A 19811-nucleotide genomic window follows, 5' to 3' on the forward strand; every position below is an offset into this window, starting at 1 on the left:
AATTTTTGTATCTGTTTAATTCAATTAATAAACTATCAACTGTTTTATAATCCTAATGATAACCGTCACCTTACACTTACCTAAATTCCAGTAATTTGAAAATAGTGTACATTGAAACCAAACAATTACCGTAATCCCATATTAAATTAAAATATATATGGGCCTTATTTTAACCCACATGATAATGCTCATTTTTCACTGCATTTATGTATAATGTTCTTGTCTTCAATTATTTGAGTAGTATGTTAACCCTATTCCTAACTCTGTATGTTAAGTAATTCATTTTAATTATATATAAGTCTTCCAGTTTTTCGTTTTTACAGATTTTTTACAGGTAAACTCAGACAGAAAACCACGTGTTGGCTCTCTGTATTGTGTTTCCTGTCTGTATTGTGTTTCCTGTCTGTATTTATTTTTAAAAGCGGAAACATAATGAGAATGGTGCTTCATGTGAGAGACTCTCCGTGCAGTCTTTAATGATTTCCAGGCAACAGCTGAGCAGATAGACAGCGTGGGGAGTTAAAAACAGGATGAGATTTCCTTTAATTCAGGCATATGTTAACATATATTTGTAGTATAACGCTAATATGTACCTGTGAGTGTAGTGTTTTGTTATTCTTAGCTGGGTAATTTGCTAAAACCTGATAGGCATCCATGTATGAGTGCATGTACAAGAGTTAAATAAACATGAAAATATACAATTTTAAAGCTCCATTTATTATCAAAACACTAAATAAATATGGAAGAATGCAAGTAAGCTGGGCAAAAGGTAAATATGGATAAATACCAACGAAAATGTTAAAAAATTAAATACCATCAAAACGAGAACCCTAATTATATATTATTCAATTAATAGTTAACGTATCCTAACCCTTACATAATGTTACTCAACTATTTTTTCAATTGGTTACAGTATTGGTAACTGTAAAGCTAAATTAAACAATACTACATTGATATAAATTATTTAAAATATCTATCCTAATGTTAGATTCTCATAAAATCTCCTTAATTGTTCTTTGCCTAATCCTTTGGCTAAAGTGATGGCGTAACTCTGTAAAAGGAGATGAAGAAAATGAGCTATTGAAATAGTGGCGGGAACATAAATGTCAGATGAAACAAATAGGGTGTATTGAACGTCAGACATTGCACTCTTCCACCAGAACATGCGTACTTTGTAAGTGTAAAGCGCAATTATTAGGCAACCTGCAGCCTGGCATAAATGTGTCTCTTTCTTACATTTACACTGAGTTGGTTCAAGCAAAAATATCTTGTGAAGATGGACAGTTGTGATGGAAAGGTATTTTCTATTGAAAATATGTTAAAAAAAGGGCATCTCATGCACTATATGCAAGAGTCATGATTTTCACAGAGACTTGTGAAATTGCCCACTCGTGTAACGTGTAAAACCCTTACATTCTTGTGGAAATTCTCTGTGCTACGTGAGCAAAAAGCCTACGCAATTCTGTCAACTCCTAATCATCACATAGCACAAGGTCAAACTTCTTCATGCTATTTTATTTTATTTAAAGTTTTTATTGACATCACATAAGGTTAGTATACATCAGTTCGTACCATGCTATTTTAACAGCATAGTCACCATGGAAGAGAAGTCCAAAGGCACCATCTGGTCCAGTAACTACTTAGTCCTAGAATCATCTGGTGCAGGAGATCCCTGGTCATTGAATCTGCTCAGGGTATTGAGAAAGATCTTCCTTTTCTTTATGAAGATTATTAGACAAGCATGGCACAAGTCATAGTTGAGTCCAAACCAACTACTGCTTCTCCCTTCACGTGGGAGCCTTGCTAAAAATTCCTAATCCAAATTCAAAAGGCACAAAATGTAGCTGCTAGAACTGTGGCTCAAACACACAAATAGGTCCACATAACTCTTGTACTAAGAAAGCTGAACTTGCTCCCAGTCGCGGCCAGTATCAACTTTAAACTTCTGACTGGATTCACAGTAAAGCCCTATCCAACCTCTGTTGCAACTAGGGTCAGCCCTGGTTTCAACCAACACTCCCTTTCAGTACCCAATGTTAACAGAAGGATTGTGGGAGAAAAAGGAATCCCTTCCCTGAGCCACATGAGATGGAGCTCGCTCCAATTAAGAACAAATAAGCTTTACAGTTTTCAATAAATTAGTGAAAACCCACCTCCTTCAGTCTCTTTTCCAATAACCACATTGTTCCTTGCTTGTCACCTTGCTTAGCGCTTAACACACCGATGTTTGAACACTCTATAAATGTATTTATGAATAAATTAATAATACAAATGTGCTATAATTACTTGCGCCAAAGGGTTTTTATGCATTTCTACTGCGGACTAAACAGGCGTAAAATTTTAGAGCTCTGTGGTCAGCCACCATTACCCAGAGCCATTTATTCCTACAGGTGAATCGCTCTGCGTTCCTTTACAAACCCTCTAAAAGGTCACGTCTTTGCAGTGAAAACCCTACATATGATTCCATGAAAAACTTAAACCCCTGAACTATCCAGTGTAAAAGGTGAAAAGTTATGTATCTAAGTATCATACCCTCGTGCCAGCCAACTATAGAGTGGAGAGCTCTAAATCCAAGTAAGAACCCTGACAAGTCAAAGTTTCAAATTCCCTAACCTCTTGAGTGTTTCAGTCCCCTAGGCACAATGTTTTGTATTGCTAAACCAACCCCATGGGATCTTATCCCAACAGGTAAAAGGTATTTTCTCCCACCATCAGCCCCCTTTGCCACCCAGTGTTAGATCAACCAACGGATGTGTCCAAAACTAGTGGTGATGGTTCTATATCCCTATAGCAGGCCTGATGGCCCCCAAACCAAGTAGCTTTTAGGGGGTGGTTTCCATACCCCTGTACTAACTTCCCAAACCAAAGACCCCTACAGGTGAAGGTTTTATATCCTTGAAACAGTCCCTAAGCAATGCACTCTTAGAGGTGAAGGTTTTCCATTCCTGTATATACAATCCTACAGGTGCATATTTGTATGTCCCTGTAACAGCCCCTGAAACATTCAGTTCTAGAGGGGAAGGTTTTGATAATCACATACTAATTTTGTCTTAGCAGTGAAGGCGTTCCATATCTCTCTACTGGCACCTAACCCAAACAGTTATATAGGTACATGCTTTATATCCATGTATTAACGCTTAGGTTATTCAGTCCGGGAGGTCATTGTTTCTATATCCCTGTACCAGCCCCAGAGACATGCAGTCCTAGAGGTGATGGTTTCTATTTTCCTATACACAGTTGTAGTAGTAGAGTTTCTGCAAAACTGTACTAACTATTAAAGACTAACATTTTAGCGGTGAAGACTTTATATTCCTGTACCCACTGATAAGCCGTGCAGTCCTAGATGTGATGGTTCTCTATCCCTTTACCAGTCCCCAGAAATATCCAGTGGTAAAGGTGTCTGTGTTCTACAAACTTTCTGTACCACTGGTCCTACAGGTGAAGGATTTATATTTATATTCATGCTCACCCCCAAGCCAGATAATCCTAAAGGTGATGAATCTATATTCGTGTAACAACCCTCTGAAACATCAAGTGCTAAAGCTAAAGGTATCTGTGTTCTTGTACAAACTCCCTTTACCACGAAGTCCTAAAGGTAGAAGGTGTTATATCTATCCCACCTCCTAAGCCATGCAATCCGATGTGAAGGTTTTCATATCCTTGTACCAATGCCATCAAGCTTGCTGTCGTAATGTTGAGAGTTCTGTATAACTATACCGATCCCTGAATTATTCAGTTATAGAGATGAATGTTCCTCTTACTTGGCATCAAGTCACTGAGCAATGCATTTCTCTAGAAGAGGCACCCCTATGTACCGCTGAGGCATGCATTCCTAGAAGTGAAGGTTCCACATATCTGCACCAACCACCTGAGACATGCATTTCAAGAAACAGGAATCCCTATGGGCCATTGTCTGCTTTATATGAGAATCAATTATGAGACAAAAAACACAGGTGAACTGGAATCTGTGATGAGTACAGGTCGCATTGATGTTCTTCGAAGCAACAGCGATAGAAACTGGCCGCCTGGGGTGGTCTTACCTCCGTCAGGAAATTGATCTTGAACCCTGTCGTCTTGTTGGTCTTTGGTTGCCCATTATTCAAGTAGTTCCCCATGGCCAGAACAAACTGAGGAGAAAGACAGAGTTGTTGTTCAGTGCCACAAATCACATTTGCCATTCAATATTTATGGAATAGCTCAGGCTCTTGAAGGTTAGTGGAGTAGTTTCAGTAGTAGTACAGAGCTACATGTAAACACGGAAGTGTCTGGAAGAGCAGATGTGTGTGGGGGGTGCAGAATATGAATATGAAGCGCTATGGAAGGCAGCACCTGAGGTGCATTGGAAGAGGTATGTGCAAGTGGGGTCCCAATACTGGACAGTTGCTGTAAGTCATGTGTAGGCGAATATGACATTGTGTCCTTGTCTCAGTACTAGAATATCAGGGGCTGGTAAGGTGCTTCTAACATTAACTTGCATGCTTGTGTGTAAGTTGTACTGTTGGGAATTGAGATGCAGTAGCCTGTGACAGTGGGCTACCCAGCAACAGACCTGGTTCTGCAACACAGCAGGCTGACACATCATCCTTAGGCAGAATTTAAGAGGGGAGCAGTTTGACGTGAGCCAGCCTAGTTTCAGACATTATGCACACATTCTGCATGTGGCTCTGCTTGTTTTCCCAGGTGTCACACATGTGCACCGCATACTGGCAGGTTGCAGAGTGATGGTTATTAAGAGAAGGCTGAAGGCCTTGTAGACCAGTTGCTCTTTCAGTCTAAGTTTTGAGCTTACATTGGTGCTTTTCTTTTGGACAGCAAATCCATTGGTTCCAACGCTGAAGTTACTGTTGATGCATTTAGGAACCATAGGCCAGATGTAGGTAACCAAATACCAGTCGGTAACGGCCGAAAATACCGATTTTCGGCCGTTACCGACCGGTATTTGGATACTGAGATGTAGGGAATGTCAAAATACAGATTCGGTAATTTTACCGAATTGGTAAATTTACTGAATCAGTAAAATTACCAAATCTGTATTTTTACATGTAGGTAGCACTTTAAACAGTGCTACAGGGCTTTAAGGATTCGTTATTTACCAACAACTATTAGTTGGTGGTAAATAACGAATTCCTATGTAAATGCAAGTATGTGCATTTACACCTGTGCCATGTGGCACACATACATGCCCTAAGGGCATGTATGTGTGCCACATGACACAGAAGCACTAATCAGGGGTGCAACAGGGTGTCAAAGTGACACCCTGCCACCCTTGACTATTTGCCAATTTTAACGAATCGGTATTTACCGATTCGGTAATTGCCATTGGTTCCTATGGGCCTCAAGGCCCATAGGAATGAATGGCAATTGCCGAATCGGTAAATACCGATTCGGTAAAAAATACCGAATAATTACCTACATCAGATTTACCGATTCTAAAATACCGAATCTGTAAAATTCTGTATTTTAGAATCGGTAAAAATGATTTACCTACATCTAGCCCTTAGTCATCTCTCATGTGACTGACTGCACATAGTGTCACTGAGCAGATTAGGAGATGCCTGTGAGCATCTCGGTCATACATCTGCCAATTTACACCCTATGCACTAAGACTTGTAAAGGAACACATTTGGAGAAGACTGGATCATCTTTGAACTATTCCACTAAGATGTGCTCATATGGACTTTCAAGGTGTTCCAGACACTTTCAGTGTGCTCCAGTGGAAGTCTATGAATACAATAAACAACAGTTGTGTGAATGGGAGTCTTTCAATATGTTTTGGAGGAAAAGTTGGGCATTTGGCTTTCAAAATGACACTAAGCTGTCCAACTTCCATTGTGACATGAAATAAAATTGCTTAACTGCCTCCTTAACACCTGGATATTGGTCGTACGTCATGGTGTAGTACTTTTCCATCTATATCGTTCTTTGACGCTTTGTTCCAGCCATGTCTCTTTCAATCAACAGTTGGTTAATATTCACCTGCCACCTGTAATTTGGCTAACTAGGTGTCACATTTTTGTAAGTTAGCACTATGTTTTAACTACTACACAGAGTTAATGTGTAAATTTCTTTGTTCACACATTAGCTGTCGGAACACGGATCTGCCACGTGCAGCACTAAAGGTTGGAGGGAAGATTGGGCGTGGGAGCAGGAGGGCGCTGTTCAACCTTATTCACATCCCACAACAACAAAGATGGTGTTTGGGGGGTCTAAGTTCGTTGCCCCGCACTGGGAAAGCAATGAGTGGCTCTCAGTCATGGAACAATACATAGGTGCAGGGCAGGAGCATGGGGCATGCATTGGGATTATTTCACAAGGTTATGGGTGGGAATTGTACAGCCTTTCCAGTAACAGCTACATTGTGCATATGAGACACGCTAAGCCTTTCCAAGGTGCATTGACGTGTACCCTTGCCCTGAGTGACCTACTGTACATTTGTCTGTATCCATAATGCTGATTTTTTTGTCATGGGCTAACACGGATCATGCTTGCACCATCACAAAGACCTATCTAATGGATTGCTGTCTTGTTGGACTGAGAGGGTTACCCAAAAAGCTAACCTCATAGTGGTGAAAGGCTGCCGACTCTGCCAGGAGTTAAGCAGTGCAAGAGCAGTGGTGGCAGCATACCGTGTAGTGATCAGTAGGGATGTATGATGTTACAACGCATGCTTTTACCATGCATGCTTTTACAACGCGGTTTTTCATCGCATACCATTACAACGCATAGTGCTTTGGGGCGCTGGATAGTGAATAGTTTAATTTACTATTCCAACTCCAGTCCCCGTGGACACTAGGGAAGGTGTTGGATAGTAAATTAAATCTATTCCCTATCCTAGAGCGCCCCCCAGGGCAATGCGTTGTAATGGTTTGCGTTGTAAAAGTTGCGTCGTAAAGGCACTGCGTTGTAAAAGTTGCGTAGTAAAGGATGTTTCCCAACCGGTAGTATTGATTGGGTCCTTTTTACCCTGTGTCACTGGGGTGAGGCTTACAGGCTCACTCCCCTTTTTAAAAGTTCTGCTGCTGTGTGCTTAACTCACCCTTGGCCTACATCGGGTAAATGTGTGCTAATGCATAGCGCAGGGGTAGTGACTCTTTGATGGATGTATGTGTGCCTGGGAAAGGTACAGTACAGGGATAGAGCAGAATGGTGTGATTCAAGTGTGGATAATACATGCACCAAGTGTATATATGCCTGAGAGGAATACATTACATGAGACATATAGAGTTGTTCAGTGTGTGCGCATGTGCTGAGTGTATGTGTGCTTGTGTAAAGTACAATAAATGAAAGGTGAAGAGTTGTGCAGCGCTCACATAGCGTGTATGTGTGTGTGCTGGCAGTAGATGTGTTTTGAAACAACAGACCGGTTAAAAATAGAAAAGCTTCAGTGCTAAACCATGCATGCAGACTGATTGTTTAAGTACTGAATGCACATGTACACGAGGGTACAGTGCATAGATGTATTAGTGCTGAACAGAAAGTGTGTTTTGAATGTACACTGAGTGAGGCTGCCCGCAATCGTACAGTGTATGGAGGACCTTGGTTTTCATTTTGGGAAACCCAGGCCAGGCTGGAGAAGACATAGGACATGAGGAGAAGAGGAATCCTCCCTGACAGATCAGTGTTTTGCTGCATTCATGTGAGCTGGGTGAGGACACACTGAAGAAAAGGAACAGACTTCTCTTCGAGTCAGTGATAGATCACCAGGAGAGGGCCTGGACACATCTCCGAAAGGGAGCTGGGGCTGATAAGAGAATTATAAAGAGGAGGACTTGGAATGTGGGATTAACCCTTTGATGTGCATGTCACTGTGCCATCCGGGTGTAAACCCTGGTCACTCCCATTAATTGTGTTGTGGACAATTAGCTTCTGAGTCGTGCATGCTGTGATAAACCTCTATCATGAAGGAAAATGAAAAGGAGAAGTGGCCACTTCAAAGAAGCCGAACCCCAACATAAAACTTCAAAGACCCAGGCCCTAAATTACTTTTGGTGTCTGGAAAAAGCCTATAAGAAGTGTCCCCAAAAGCTTGTCATCTGCCAAGCATCCAGATGCGCTGTGTGAGGAGGGGAAGCTCTGCAAGACTCCTGTCTGACAAGGACTGGGGGCCAAGGCCTGCTGGTTTTCCTGCTGGCTGAGGGGGCACCGCCCAAAGGCACCAACACCACCTGCCATGGAGCACCATCGCCGGCCTGCTTACCAAGACCAGTGTGCCCTCCGAGGAAGAGGGGAGCTTAGGAGCGAGGTACAGAGGGGTATGGCACCATATACACTTTTGACTGAAACTCCAACGATCAAACATGATCTCTTGAGTGTGGTTCAATTGTTTGCATTCCCTGATGCAGCCACCAGTGAATGGGGAATAACCCTGAACTGATTACACTATGGAGGATGGGACAGGAATTTGCTTGACAACAACTAGATTACGACCTCAAGGGTGATTGTGTTGTATTCCTTTGCATGTGTGGAGTTCGAAATTAAATACTACCTTTCCTTATAAAATTATTTGGCTGGACATTGGAATATTGTTCGTGCTGTCTGCACTTTGATTTATGATTTGTGCTCACTGATCTGTCTCTACATATCACCCCCCCCCCCTCCATTTGAGGGAACCTTGCCTGTTTGACCACAGCTACCACTGAGTTAGCTGCAGAAGATTTACTTGGCCTAGTAGGTCGGGCCAAGGGACATCAGGAGTAAAAGGCCGCAACCACCAATGGCTGGGCCCAGTATCCTCTGCATTCCCCGTGGCCCCCTGAAAGGGGTTCTTACAACCCTAATGTTTCACGATTAAAAAAAAAAGAAAATATTTAGTAAAACAAAACAACAAAAAACATTCTTTGAAAAACATTGTCTGAAAGGTTACAGATTTTAGCAATTGTTTGGTTGAAAAGCTACTAATTTCATCCAATGTGTCAAAATTTGCCCATGAGGACAGAGGTTTAGTGATCCATGTTCCAGATGTTCCATTCTTCTACATTTTTTCTTTTCCCCCTTAAAGTTTCTATAGTTGTAACTTTTTACCTTGTGGCTTCTGAACAGACGTTAACCATGGGACTGTTCCAAGGAGCCACCAGGCAGGCATTGATTCTGCCTGATTGAAGAGCACTCACAGCCCCCTCATATCATCTTCATAGGTAGTAGCCCACCCTAACAAATGAGTGACCACCTGATTCATGGCAGTATTGACCGGATATAGTAAGAGTCCAGCCTGTCCGTGTGTAAATCCACTGTGGTCACCTCTAAACTTAAGCTTTTACCAGACACTGTATGTGTGAGGGTGTGTGTACCAAATGGAGTTGCCTCTTCCTCCAGTTTCCTTATATTTTGGATTAGGTTACCATGGTACCTCTAGGGCTCAGGAAGGTCACATGTGTTTCTTGTGCATTGCCTCTATATATTGCCCTGGGTAGAGGCTATTGTGCAGCATTCCTTCTTGCCATCTCAGGGTTGGAATCAACATCCAGCTCTGGCTAAAATTGGCCTGGTGTGCCACTCTGTGAAAAGTTAAGCATATCTACCTTTCCCGTCCATTAGGCGACTGACACATTTTCATACCTAGAATGTCCTTCAAAGTTGAGCTCGTGCTCAATTCCTGAAAACCAGGATATATCCTGGCCCCTTTTGGACAGTACTTTGTGAAGCTACTGTTCACATTTTGCCCTGCAAACTTGTGTGCTGGGCTACTCAGGTTGTGGAAGTTCTGCCCATGAACTGATTGCCTGCGGCTGAAACTGCATTAAGAGACAGAAGGATACAAGTGCTAGGAGTCAATCAGTGACAAGTACTATCTTCCCATATTTACCAGAGACCATGGATGCTACTTGAGTGTGGGACGAGTGGCGGTGAAGGAATTTAGCGGTCCTAAAAATGATTGTTATTATATACATGCAGAAGAGATTTCCCTGAACAGTGTTCCTTCCTGGATGATTGCTCAGTCCCTACACAAACACAAATAGCTTGTTGTTCTATTCCCCAGAAGCCCTTTCTCCTTCACCCATGTTCTTCCAAACTGGCTCCTAATGCTGGTCCAGTTGGGCATTGGCTTGGGGCCTATACCGAGCCTTTTAATGAGCTCTGATGTTATTTGTAGTTGTCTAGAGGCTTCCTGGATCTCTGCAGTGAGACCACTTGACCCCCCTTTGGTTCCTTCATGTTTCTATTATTTCTGAAGCCCTCCAGTGTGTCCAAGAAAGCCCATAGGGGCTTATTGGCAAACTGTTGGTCAAATTGGTGATCTCTAACTTTACCTCTTAACGCAGGCCCCCAAATCTACAGAGGACCCTCTTTCAGCCCAAGACAAATGAGCATCTGTCTCATATGGGAGACCCAGGGAACCCTCATCACATTCTGCCGGGGTGCCCTATCATTTTGCATTATGCCATTATTAAGTGTGTGTTCCTGTTCCTGGCAAAATAGGTCCTCCAGTAGAGGGTGCATCAGGGAGCTCCTGACTTTGTGCTGTGAGACTCTGTGACATGGAGCAAGAGTGGACAAGTACTAGGGACCTGTTGTGCAGTAAGATGGTTATGAAAGTAACCACCTTGCTGACTGACTAACTTTTGCTAATTTTGTATTTTTTTATTTATTAAATGTATTTGTGCAGTTTGCTCAAGTACAACTTTTACCTAAGAAGCTGTCAGTATGGTGAGTAATATAGAAACACATCTGGGATAAACATATTTAAATCCAACCTATGCTTAACAAGAACTCAATACGAGAACGTTGCAAGGCAGGACACCCGGTGCAGCAGTTGCTGACAGAGGCAAATGAAGTTAAAGAAGACTGTAGCAGCCATCTTGTGTGTGTTGGGATCAGCCGCTGTCTATCTTTAGCACTAAATGCTTCCAGGTGGTTAATGTCTGAACATATGTATGTAACCACTAACAATAACCTTAACTCGTTAAAACTTATTTACACTAGATCTCACCTTCTGGAGCACCAGCCCACACCACACCACACCACACCACACCAGCCCACACATTTTCTGACTGAATGACAACATTCCATGTGATAATGCTATATGATCACGTCTATAGCCATACACCATGTTTTTGCCCACAAATCACACCCTTTTCCTGGTCACATCAATTGCTCCCGTAACAGCCCTACCCTCTTACCTTATCTTCATTCAGACCACACTTTTTGCAAACAAACCACCAACCACCTCCTCACCTATCACAATTCCTGCCACAACACCACAACATTCACAAAAAGAAGAGCTGACCACATCTCTCTCAAACATACTATATATCAGAAGAATACTCCTACCATGAGTCCCATAGATAAAACATCTCCCAGCACATCAAACTTCTTAGCACTGCACCACAGAACCTAACACTAGACCACTCTTCTTTCAATATTCCATGCTCACTATTACTAAATTATGCCTCCTGTCATAGGTCACACCTCCTAATATTAGCCTTCTTCCCATGCACAGAAAACACCTCTTTCTAATTAGTGCCCTCCCAATTGGACTATGCATCATTCTTACTTGCTCCTCCTAAATGAAGAATAAAGGGTATTTATAGAGGTGGGGGAGAGGGTGTGTGTGTGTGTGTGTTTACTGATAGCTTTTCTCACCTCTAGAATTTTTGCAATCTTGTTGCTATTCTTCAGCTCTGTGGAGGCCTGGTGGATGCACTCATAACTAGTCTTGATCTCCTCCATCTTCTCCTGTAAGGTGGTCTTGAAGTAGAGGCTGCGTAACCTCATTTTATACTCCGGGACCGAAAGCATCTGAAAAGTAGGAGAAAGGACATAAGCTGTTGCAGGGTTGACCAACTTAGGTCCAGAAAGGCTGGATTCATGCCACTTTGTCAGGATTTCTAAATAAAATAACTTCACATGTGATTAATTAAAAATGGAACTCAATTAAAAAGACAGTGGCTACCCCAAAAATTAAACATGGATCCGGCCCTCCTTGATAGAGGTTGGATTCCCCTGAACAGTGAAACAGTAGCTCATAATCCTTGCATCTCTCTTAGCCACTCAAACCACCAGCCACACAGCACCAAAATGCAAGCCAGTTGAACCAGTGGGCCTTGCAATATAAATCTCAGCTGTGTCCAAACTCCAGATTCCAGCTAAACTCAAGAGGTACTTATTTTAGGGGAAAAAACCTGTTCATGGGTATACCTAGATTGTTGCCTCAGGTCAGCTGGCGGGCTTAAAGGAGAGGCTAACTTAAAACCCTCTAATGCTATTTCACAGGTGTACAACATGGATCCTGGAAGTCACATTCATGCCAGATTGTCAGGATCTTTAACAAACATATTTACAAACACATTACAAACAAAATATTTACAAACATTAACGCTAAGCGGAACTCATTTACATAGTCAGTGGTTAACTGATAATCAGGTAGGGTTATGCGACGCGGACCTTTTAGAATATGTTGAACGGGCCAGCATTAAAGTAGACCCTTTCTGGAATGTTTAACCTACCCCAATGTATTCCAGGAAGGGAATTAAAATAGTATCTCATATCCATGTACTATTGTATAAAATCCTGCACCTTCCGCAAATATTCTGGGACTAAGATAGTTATTCAGCACTCTTAGAATCAGGACAACATTTGATAACTACAGAATCATGTATCTGGCCAAAATGACCAAAATACACTTGAGAATTAACTAGCCACCAGCTGGTTCAGTGCAATTAATACACATTACCTCCTCAACCACATTCCTGATCTCATCTCTTACTAAATGCAGTGGTGAGGCTCTGCTTTTTGTAAGTACCGGGGTGTGAGATGTGGAATCGAAGTGAAGATTAGCGGAACGCAATCTAGTCGTACGACACCCGGAATCCTGTCCACCACACCAGCTGGAGGCATACATACTTGCAGCACAAACTGGTCTGGCTCGCTCAGCTTGCTGGGGCTGTCCTGGTACTGCTGGTACCGCTGGGTCTCGTCCTCGTCTGGCGCGTAGAGTAGAAGCTGCTTGAGATGAGATGGTTCGAGGCGCTCGCTTTCCATAGTCATCAGCAGGCGGCGCAACTCCAGGTGGGAGAGCTTCAGGTGTGCGATGAGAATGGCTGTGGGTGAGATGGGGATGGAAGTGACCAGAAAACATCAGCATCCCATATTATGACGTAGAAAAGATTAATACCAATGTGGATACAAGCATATGAAGCATGACGTTTTGGTCAATACTTGGCTAGCAGGAAGATGGACCTCCATATGGAGAAGATGTAAACAACAGGGCTGAAGGAGGTGTGTTCAGGATTAGTGGTCAAGGGTGGGGGTGGTGGGTGAGGTATGGCACCACATTGAGTGAACTGTGTATGGATACCTTCAGAGCCTTGTTCGCACAGACTCTCCCCAATACAGCTGTGAATCGAATTCCTTGACTAAATCCGAAATAATTTTTAAGGGCCATATTTAGAGTTGGATGGTACTGGAAAATCCTCTGGTTTTTAAAGGAAATGGTGAATCGGACAACACAGAAGCTGTGATTTTCGTAAAGAAGACCTCTTTGTGGGACTCTACCTGGCATCCAGCAGACCTAGGACCCACACTGCCAGCCAGGCTAGAAACCTAGGGATAATTTTAAACGACAAACTTGACATGACCGCCCAGGTTAACTAAGTCACCTCCTTCCACATCCTGAGGACGCTGCGAAAAATCTTCACGTGACTATCAGAGAACATTAGAAAAACAGTCACACAGGCACTCAGCACACTCGACTACGGAACAACACTTTACGTTGGAACCCCTAAACTGCTCCTGAACAGACTCCAAATCATCCAGAACACAGCAGCAAGACTCATCCCCAACGTACCACACTGCACCCACATCACTCACCTCAGAGAACTCCACTGGTGCCCCATACACAAAGGCACTCAATTCAAACACTGCATGCACACATACAAAGCATTACACAACATGGGTCCTGCATACCTTGTCAGCCGTATACACTTCCACCAACACTCCAAACACCTCCACTCAGCAGGACTCTCACTTCAACATGCACCATGCAAACCCAAAAGCAGAGCAGGAGGTTGCGGCTTTTCTTACATCTCCCAAAAAGCATGGAACAACATCAGGGCCTCCAAATCACTTCTTGATTTCCTCAAGAAGCTGTAGACCTGGGTGTTCAAATATCCTCCAGGGAGTCCTCCACCTGCCCCTTCCTCGTACCCACCTGTAAAGTGCCTGGATAACCTCACGGGTGATTAGGACGCTATCCAAATCTGTATAACATAACAATCCAGAGTAGAATCCACTGGTGTGATTTCTTTGACTATAGTATCTGGAGTGGGGAAAATTCCACTGGTGGTTTCTTTTCCAGATTTATCACTGAGAGCCACATGTACATAGGTTCCATTTTGCGATTTCCTAATAGCGAATTTCTGTGATTCGCTAGAAGGAAATCGCAAACACCTGTGTACTAATGTGTCTTTGACACAGTTAGCAATTCCTAATGGGGTCGCAACTGAACTACCACATTAATATTCATGAGGGATTTGCAACCCATTGGGAATCGCTAAAAACTCAGGGTGGTGACCTGCTGGGGACAACAGACCACCATATCTGTGTTTGCTTTTAAATAAAAGGAAAATGGGATGCGTTTCAAAAATGAAAAGTTTTCTTTTCATTTTTTGAGAGTAGGCAGTGGTCAGTGGGACCACTGCCCGCTCTTAAAAATTGTTTTTGCATACATTCACAAATGGGAAGGGGTCCCGTGGGGACCCCTTCGTGTTTGCGGATGGGTTACCACGAACTTCAAGTTGTTGGTAAAATGCCAATGTTTTGCAATCACATTTTGGTCGCAAAACATTCTTACATACCACTGCAAGTCAAAATTAGGAAGGGACGCCCTTAACATGCCCCTTTCTAATACTGAATCGCGAACCCATTTTGCGCTTCGGTAATTGGTTACTGATTCGCAAAATAGGGTTCTGTACATACAAAAAGGCTTTTCTACGGTCGCAAACTTCTGCAAACTACAACAAAAAAGCTACGTACATGTGACCTTTTGTTCCTAAATTGCACAAGTTTGCATCCTTTCTTTTGATTGGGTCTCTCCACTGTCAATCAATAGAGCCTGTGTTCCCAGCTTACTGTGCCAAGCAGCCAATGTTAGACGTTCTGTTCCAAAGAGTATGCAGTGGGGGATGCACAGAGAATAAATAACAGAAAATCCTGGCATGTGAGCCGATGACGTTCACTTTGCTACTATTCTCACTTCACCAGCTGGCTCTTCATTAAAAGTTGCATAAGTGTGGGGGCTTTACATTCATCAGTTACTGATAGTGACATCTTCATCACGATTGGTATCGTCCTCTTAATTAGGGTTTCGTAATGTACAGCTGTGATAGTAAGCAGCTGTTTTCAGAACAGAAGGCCCTTCGAACTGTAAACGTGACACTTAGAGGTATACATTAGAAATATCTAGAATTGTAGCGCTGTACCTAGCAATAATAGGGTTGTTTTTTTCATCGAGTCATTTTGGTAAATAATCAGTATAAAAAAAAAAACACATACAAAAAATGAATCACAGACACGATATCGAATCCTGTGAAACTGTGCGGGGTCCTTGGTGCAAACACCAGACATGAACGTTTTGTGTAAATAAAGTTTGCCCTGGGCTGCTGGCATTATTTCTTGGTCTGGGCAAAATATTTGTTTTTGACGGCATAATTGGCATAATTTTAGTAATTTCTCATAACAAAATGGACGCAAAATTATCGAAATTACGTCATTACTGCACATCGCATTATTTTGCGGAGAAAGTTTAATGCAAGATGTTCCCGTAATCCCGTTAGGTAATTTTGGAACACAAGTTTCATTTCAGGTAGATTTTTTTTGCCCGAGTGCGAAGCTACAAATATGAACACAAGCAATAGTGATTTGGCAGCAAGTGTCAGTTTCTTTAATATGAGCGGCCCACAAACATTTCAGGTAGCTCTAGCTGTTATGGTTTAAATCATTTTAGTTTGATTTTGGTTTAGCTGTCAACGCCTATAACCCAGAGGTCGACGTGTAACATAAACCTCACTTGTGAAACTCAGTTGAGTTTTAACCAGGGAAAAACAGCACCTCCCTGTAATTCCTAAAATTAACATCCATTAATAGCCCCTCCCAACAGTAAAACTTTAAGCAATCTAAATAAATATAAACTAAATAGAATACCAAAGCCATGCTCATGGCTTACAAAAGTCATTCTTCGCAAGACCTTCACGTGGATCCCCCCAATTTCAGAAAGACCATCACCCGCAGCTCATAACAAGCAGACTGGACTACGGTAACGCCCTCTACGCTGTAATCAACAATTCCCTGTTCTGTAAACTCCAGATCATCCAGAACACCGCGACCAGACTCGTCCTTGGTATCCCACAGCATGAACACATCACCCAGCACCTACAAAACCCCCACTGGCTCCCTGTCGAGAAAAGAGTAACCTTCAAGCTACTCACTCACGCCTACAATTCACTCCACAACACCGGGCCCCAATACCTCAACGAAAGAGTCTCCCTCCATGTACCCAAGAGAAATCTCCGCTCCACCGACCTCGCCGAAATCCCGCGCATTCGCAGAGCCAGAGCAGATGGAAGAGCCTACTCCTACATCGCGGCAAAGACCTGGAATGAGCTCCTGTTCGACATCAGACGTTCCCCCACTCTGCACAGCTTCAGGAAGAGCCTCAAGACCTGGCTCTTCGGCTGAATCGCAGCTGCAAGCCCTCCCCCTCCCTCCCCCCCTGCACCTTCATACCCTCACGTGTGAGTAGCGCACTTCACAAATCCCTGATTGATTGATTGACCCGGGCGAATGTGGTTGAGTGGGAGAATGCTGATAAAGAAGAACAAAGGTCGGTTAAGTCAAAAGGTGACAAAATAACAAGTATAAAATATAAATATTAAACAAAAGTGAGAGGGAGATGGTAGAGGGGGTTGTGGAACCCGCCATGCATTTGAAAAGCAAAAATTCAGGAAATTCCACATAAATAGCAAAAAATTGGAAAGGAGGTCAGCTGTAAATTTCTATTCATGGGTCATTTGTATCCAAGTTAAAGTCGCCAGAATTTGGGAATCCAGACTCACCATTTGCAATTGTGATAATTTTTAGTAATGCCAATACTCCATAGTCATTCGTGATTTTTTTTATTCTTAGTCTTCTAATTCTAAATTTACAATTTTGAGAACCTTTATCTAATTTACTCACATTTTGAACCTTTCCATTAGACATCTATCTGTGGTTGTCCCTAATGCCAATCAGAAACATGGTCGGGGTCTCTATTTACTCTGGTCACTGCAAAAGTGAGTGTCACAGCATTCCAAGTACTGGGACCCACTGCAAGGAAGGTAGGGGATCCAGAGAATGGTGATAGTGCACTGTTCACAGTCGAGTTGTAGTGGTAAGTACAAAGGTTGCATGCCACATTTGGCATTGGTTACAGTTGCTAATGAGCAATCAAGCATTACCGGATGATTTATAAAATGTCTGCAACGTTGAGGAATTGGTCTTCGGTAATACAGATCTCTGATACCGGACAGTACTCACATGTAAGACAAGTCAACACCGCTGCCACGCTAACCTTCCGTTACTCTTTTTTAATGATGGCCATGAGACTAAGAAAAGTCTTGTATCGTATACAGGGGCATATTTACTCATGTTTCGCACAACACTGTACATCAAGGGAAGTTGCTGTGCTGCGTTGCGTATAAGGGAGAGAGCAGAAATGTGCCATATTTACAAAGATATGTAAATTGATACTTGTATAGCCCACTACTCACCCGCAAGGGTCTCAAGGCGCTTGTACGAATACCGCTGTGGAACCCATCCTGGCTTTCCCTGTGAGGCGTCCACTCCTGGGCACCCCAAGGTGGAGGCCAGGCACCCTTAGCGTTGTGGGGGCCGTTGTGGAGATTAAGCAAGCTATTGCCCAGAGTTGTAGAGTGGGACTCCATGATTGGAATAGGCACCGAGGCGAGAATTATCAGGTCCGTGGAATTTTTGAGCCCAAGACCCGCCAAGGCGGGGAATTGAACCCTGGTCCCGGGCTAGACCTCTGCATCAGGGTCTGCTGCTCTAATCATTGAGGCACAGTTCCGCTCTCCTGGCCAATGCAGGCAGCCTTGCACTTGAACGCAAGGGTACCTCTGTCATTGTCAGAATAGTTTTAGTGTAGGAAAATCTTCATACAAAAATATCCTTAGAGGCGTATTCCTCTTTGTAGGGGTGCTGCAGAGTTTAGCCTCGTTATGCCAGCCTCGCGTAGGCGCACCATTTTGGCCCACACCCATGTTTACTGACTTTGGTTAATATTGGTTTACATCAGGGCTTCATCAGAGTACATGGGTGGATGCAAGGGATGAAGGGAATGGCTATGCTCCACCCATGTAACGCGTCTCCAATGGAAGGTAACGCAAGGCTGCACTATGTTAGCGAACATGATTAACATTAAACAATGTATAAAAATATTTTTTTACATTTATGATCATTCAGATTCGTTCTTTTAAACATATTCACCCCCAAATAGTACGTGTGCATCTTCAAGTGAATTGATTTGAATGTATTCTTTCACCTTAATGCTGGTCTTACTTTTCCATTCGCGTGTTTAGCCTCGATCCCATTTCTGGTTTGGCGCTCTGCTGAACAGTGCTTTGGAGATATACCCTCACAGAATCAAGACGTTCATGTCTAGACATTTCAGATACAGACAGTGGAGGGGGAGTTGAGCTATTTTAAGGATTTTGAGGAGAACGAAAACAAAATGAATCAACAAGCACATTTTTTAACATAACACAACTGAACACTTACACAGCAGGCTGGTCACTTGGACTGAAAATCTTCTCTTATCACACAATGTTAGGGTTCGCTCTGTAAGACTCAGCAGTGCCTTGGTCTGTAAATGTCTGTAGACAGGGCAATTGAAAGGGTACAGCAGAGCAGATAACGTGGGGTGCTGTGGGTAATGTGATGTCTGGGGATTTAGTGGGGGAAGCAGAGGGGTGCACAATGAGTGAAACAGGTGAATTTGTTTCAGGAACCCACTCGTTGAAATAAATCCTGGTGAGTTACAAGGCAGGACGGCTTATGAGCACCTATGGTCTTAACCTATTAATGCAAAGAAACTTTTCCTGCAGAAACTGTGGATAGCTCCTAGACTGCCATTTCCGAGTCTGTGCCCATCTCCATGTTTGTCTGCATTTCAGAGAAAGAGTGGGCGTTCCTACATTTGTCACAGTTCAACACAAGACCAAATAACTCGCCCTCGTCTTCTTATCCCCTCCCTCTCTTGAACAGGCAATCACCCCCTCCCCAATGTCCTTTGTCTGAACGCAAAGGATATCACGACGGTTGTCAAATTTTCTTGTAAGGACAACAGTTACTGTAAAAAAGTTTGATATCTCCCAAACACCCGACAGAGTTAATTTACGTTCCCAAAAATCTGTTTGTTTGTATTGACCGGCTCCAAGGGTTGTTTCAGAGGTGTGTCCTTCCTTTTTATCTATGTCTAAAAGGTGCATATTTCTGGAAATAGGAATGCTCTGTAAGGGCTGCAAAGCAGTTCCCTTAAAACTCTGGCATGTTGCTTCAGTCAACAATTGAGAGGCATGCAGATATTACACTATCTTTTTATTCCAGGGCATAAACATACCATTAGATTAGCCGATGACTCCATATCATGTAAGACTCCATAATACAGTTCATTGGTTTATTTTTCTTTAGTCAAATCCATTCAAGTGTGGTGAACGTGAACTAAGCTTCCCAAGATGAACTGGGATCTTAAATGGATATCTAGGCCTGGAACTCTGTGTTCCTAGTAATGGTGTTCAGAGAGGGTGAGTTACTAATGCAAA

The 19811-nt window shown here is 42.9% G+C and overlaps 1 protein-coding gene across 2 annotated transcripts in view; it reads right to left on the minus strand.

The window, feature by feature from the left end:
* Nucleotides 1-19811, minus strand: part of GRID2IP (Grid2 interacting protein) — a 321403-nt gene that overhangs the window by 26716 nt on the left and 274876 nt on the right. For both annotated transcript variants that reach the window (XM_086942375.1, XM_086942376.1), the window contains 3 exons: nt 12841-13037; nt 11581-11736; nt 4041-4127 (listed from right to left, as the gene is read on the minus strand). In XM_086942375.1, coding sequence (XP_086798501.1) covers nt 4041-4127; nt 11581-11736; nt 12841-13037 — 440 coding nt within the window. The remainder of the gene's footprint in view (nt 1-4040; nt 4128-11580; nt 11737-12840; nt 13038-19811) is intronic.

Source organism: Lissotriton vulgaris, chromosome 10 (genome assembly GCF_964263255.1).
Source record: "Lissotriton vulgaris chromosome 10, aLisVul1.2, whole genome shotgun sequence".
In the NCBI taxonomy this organism is placed as follows: domain Eukaryota; kingdom Metazoa; phylum Chordata; class Amphibia; order Caudata; family Salamandridae; genus Lissotriton; species Lissotriton vulgaris.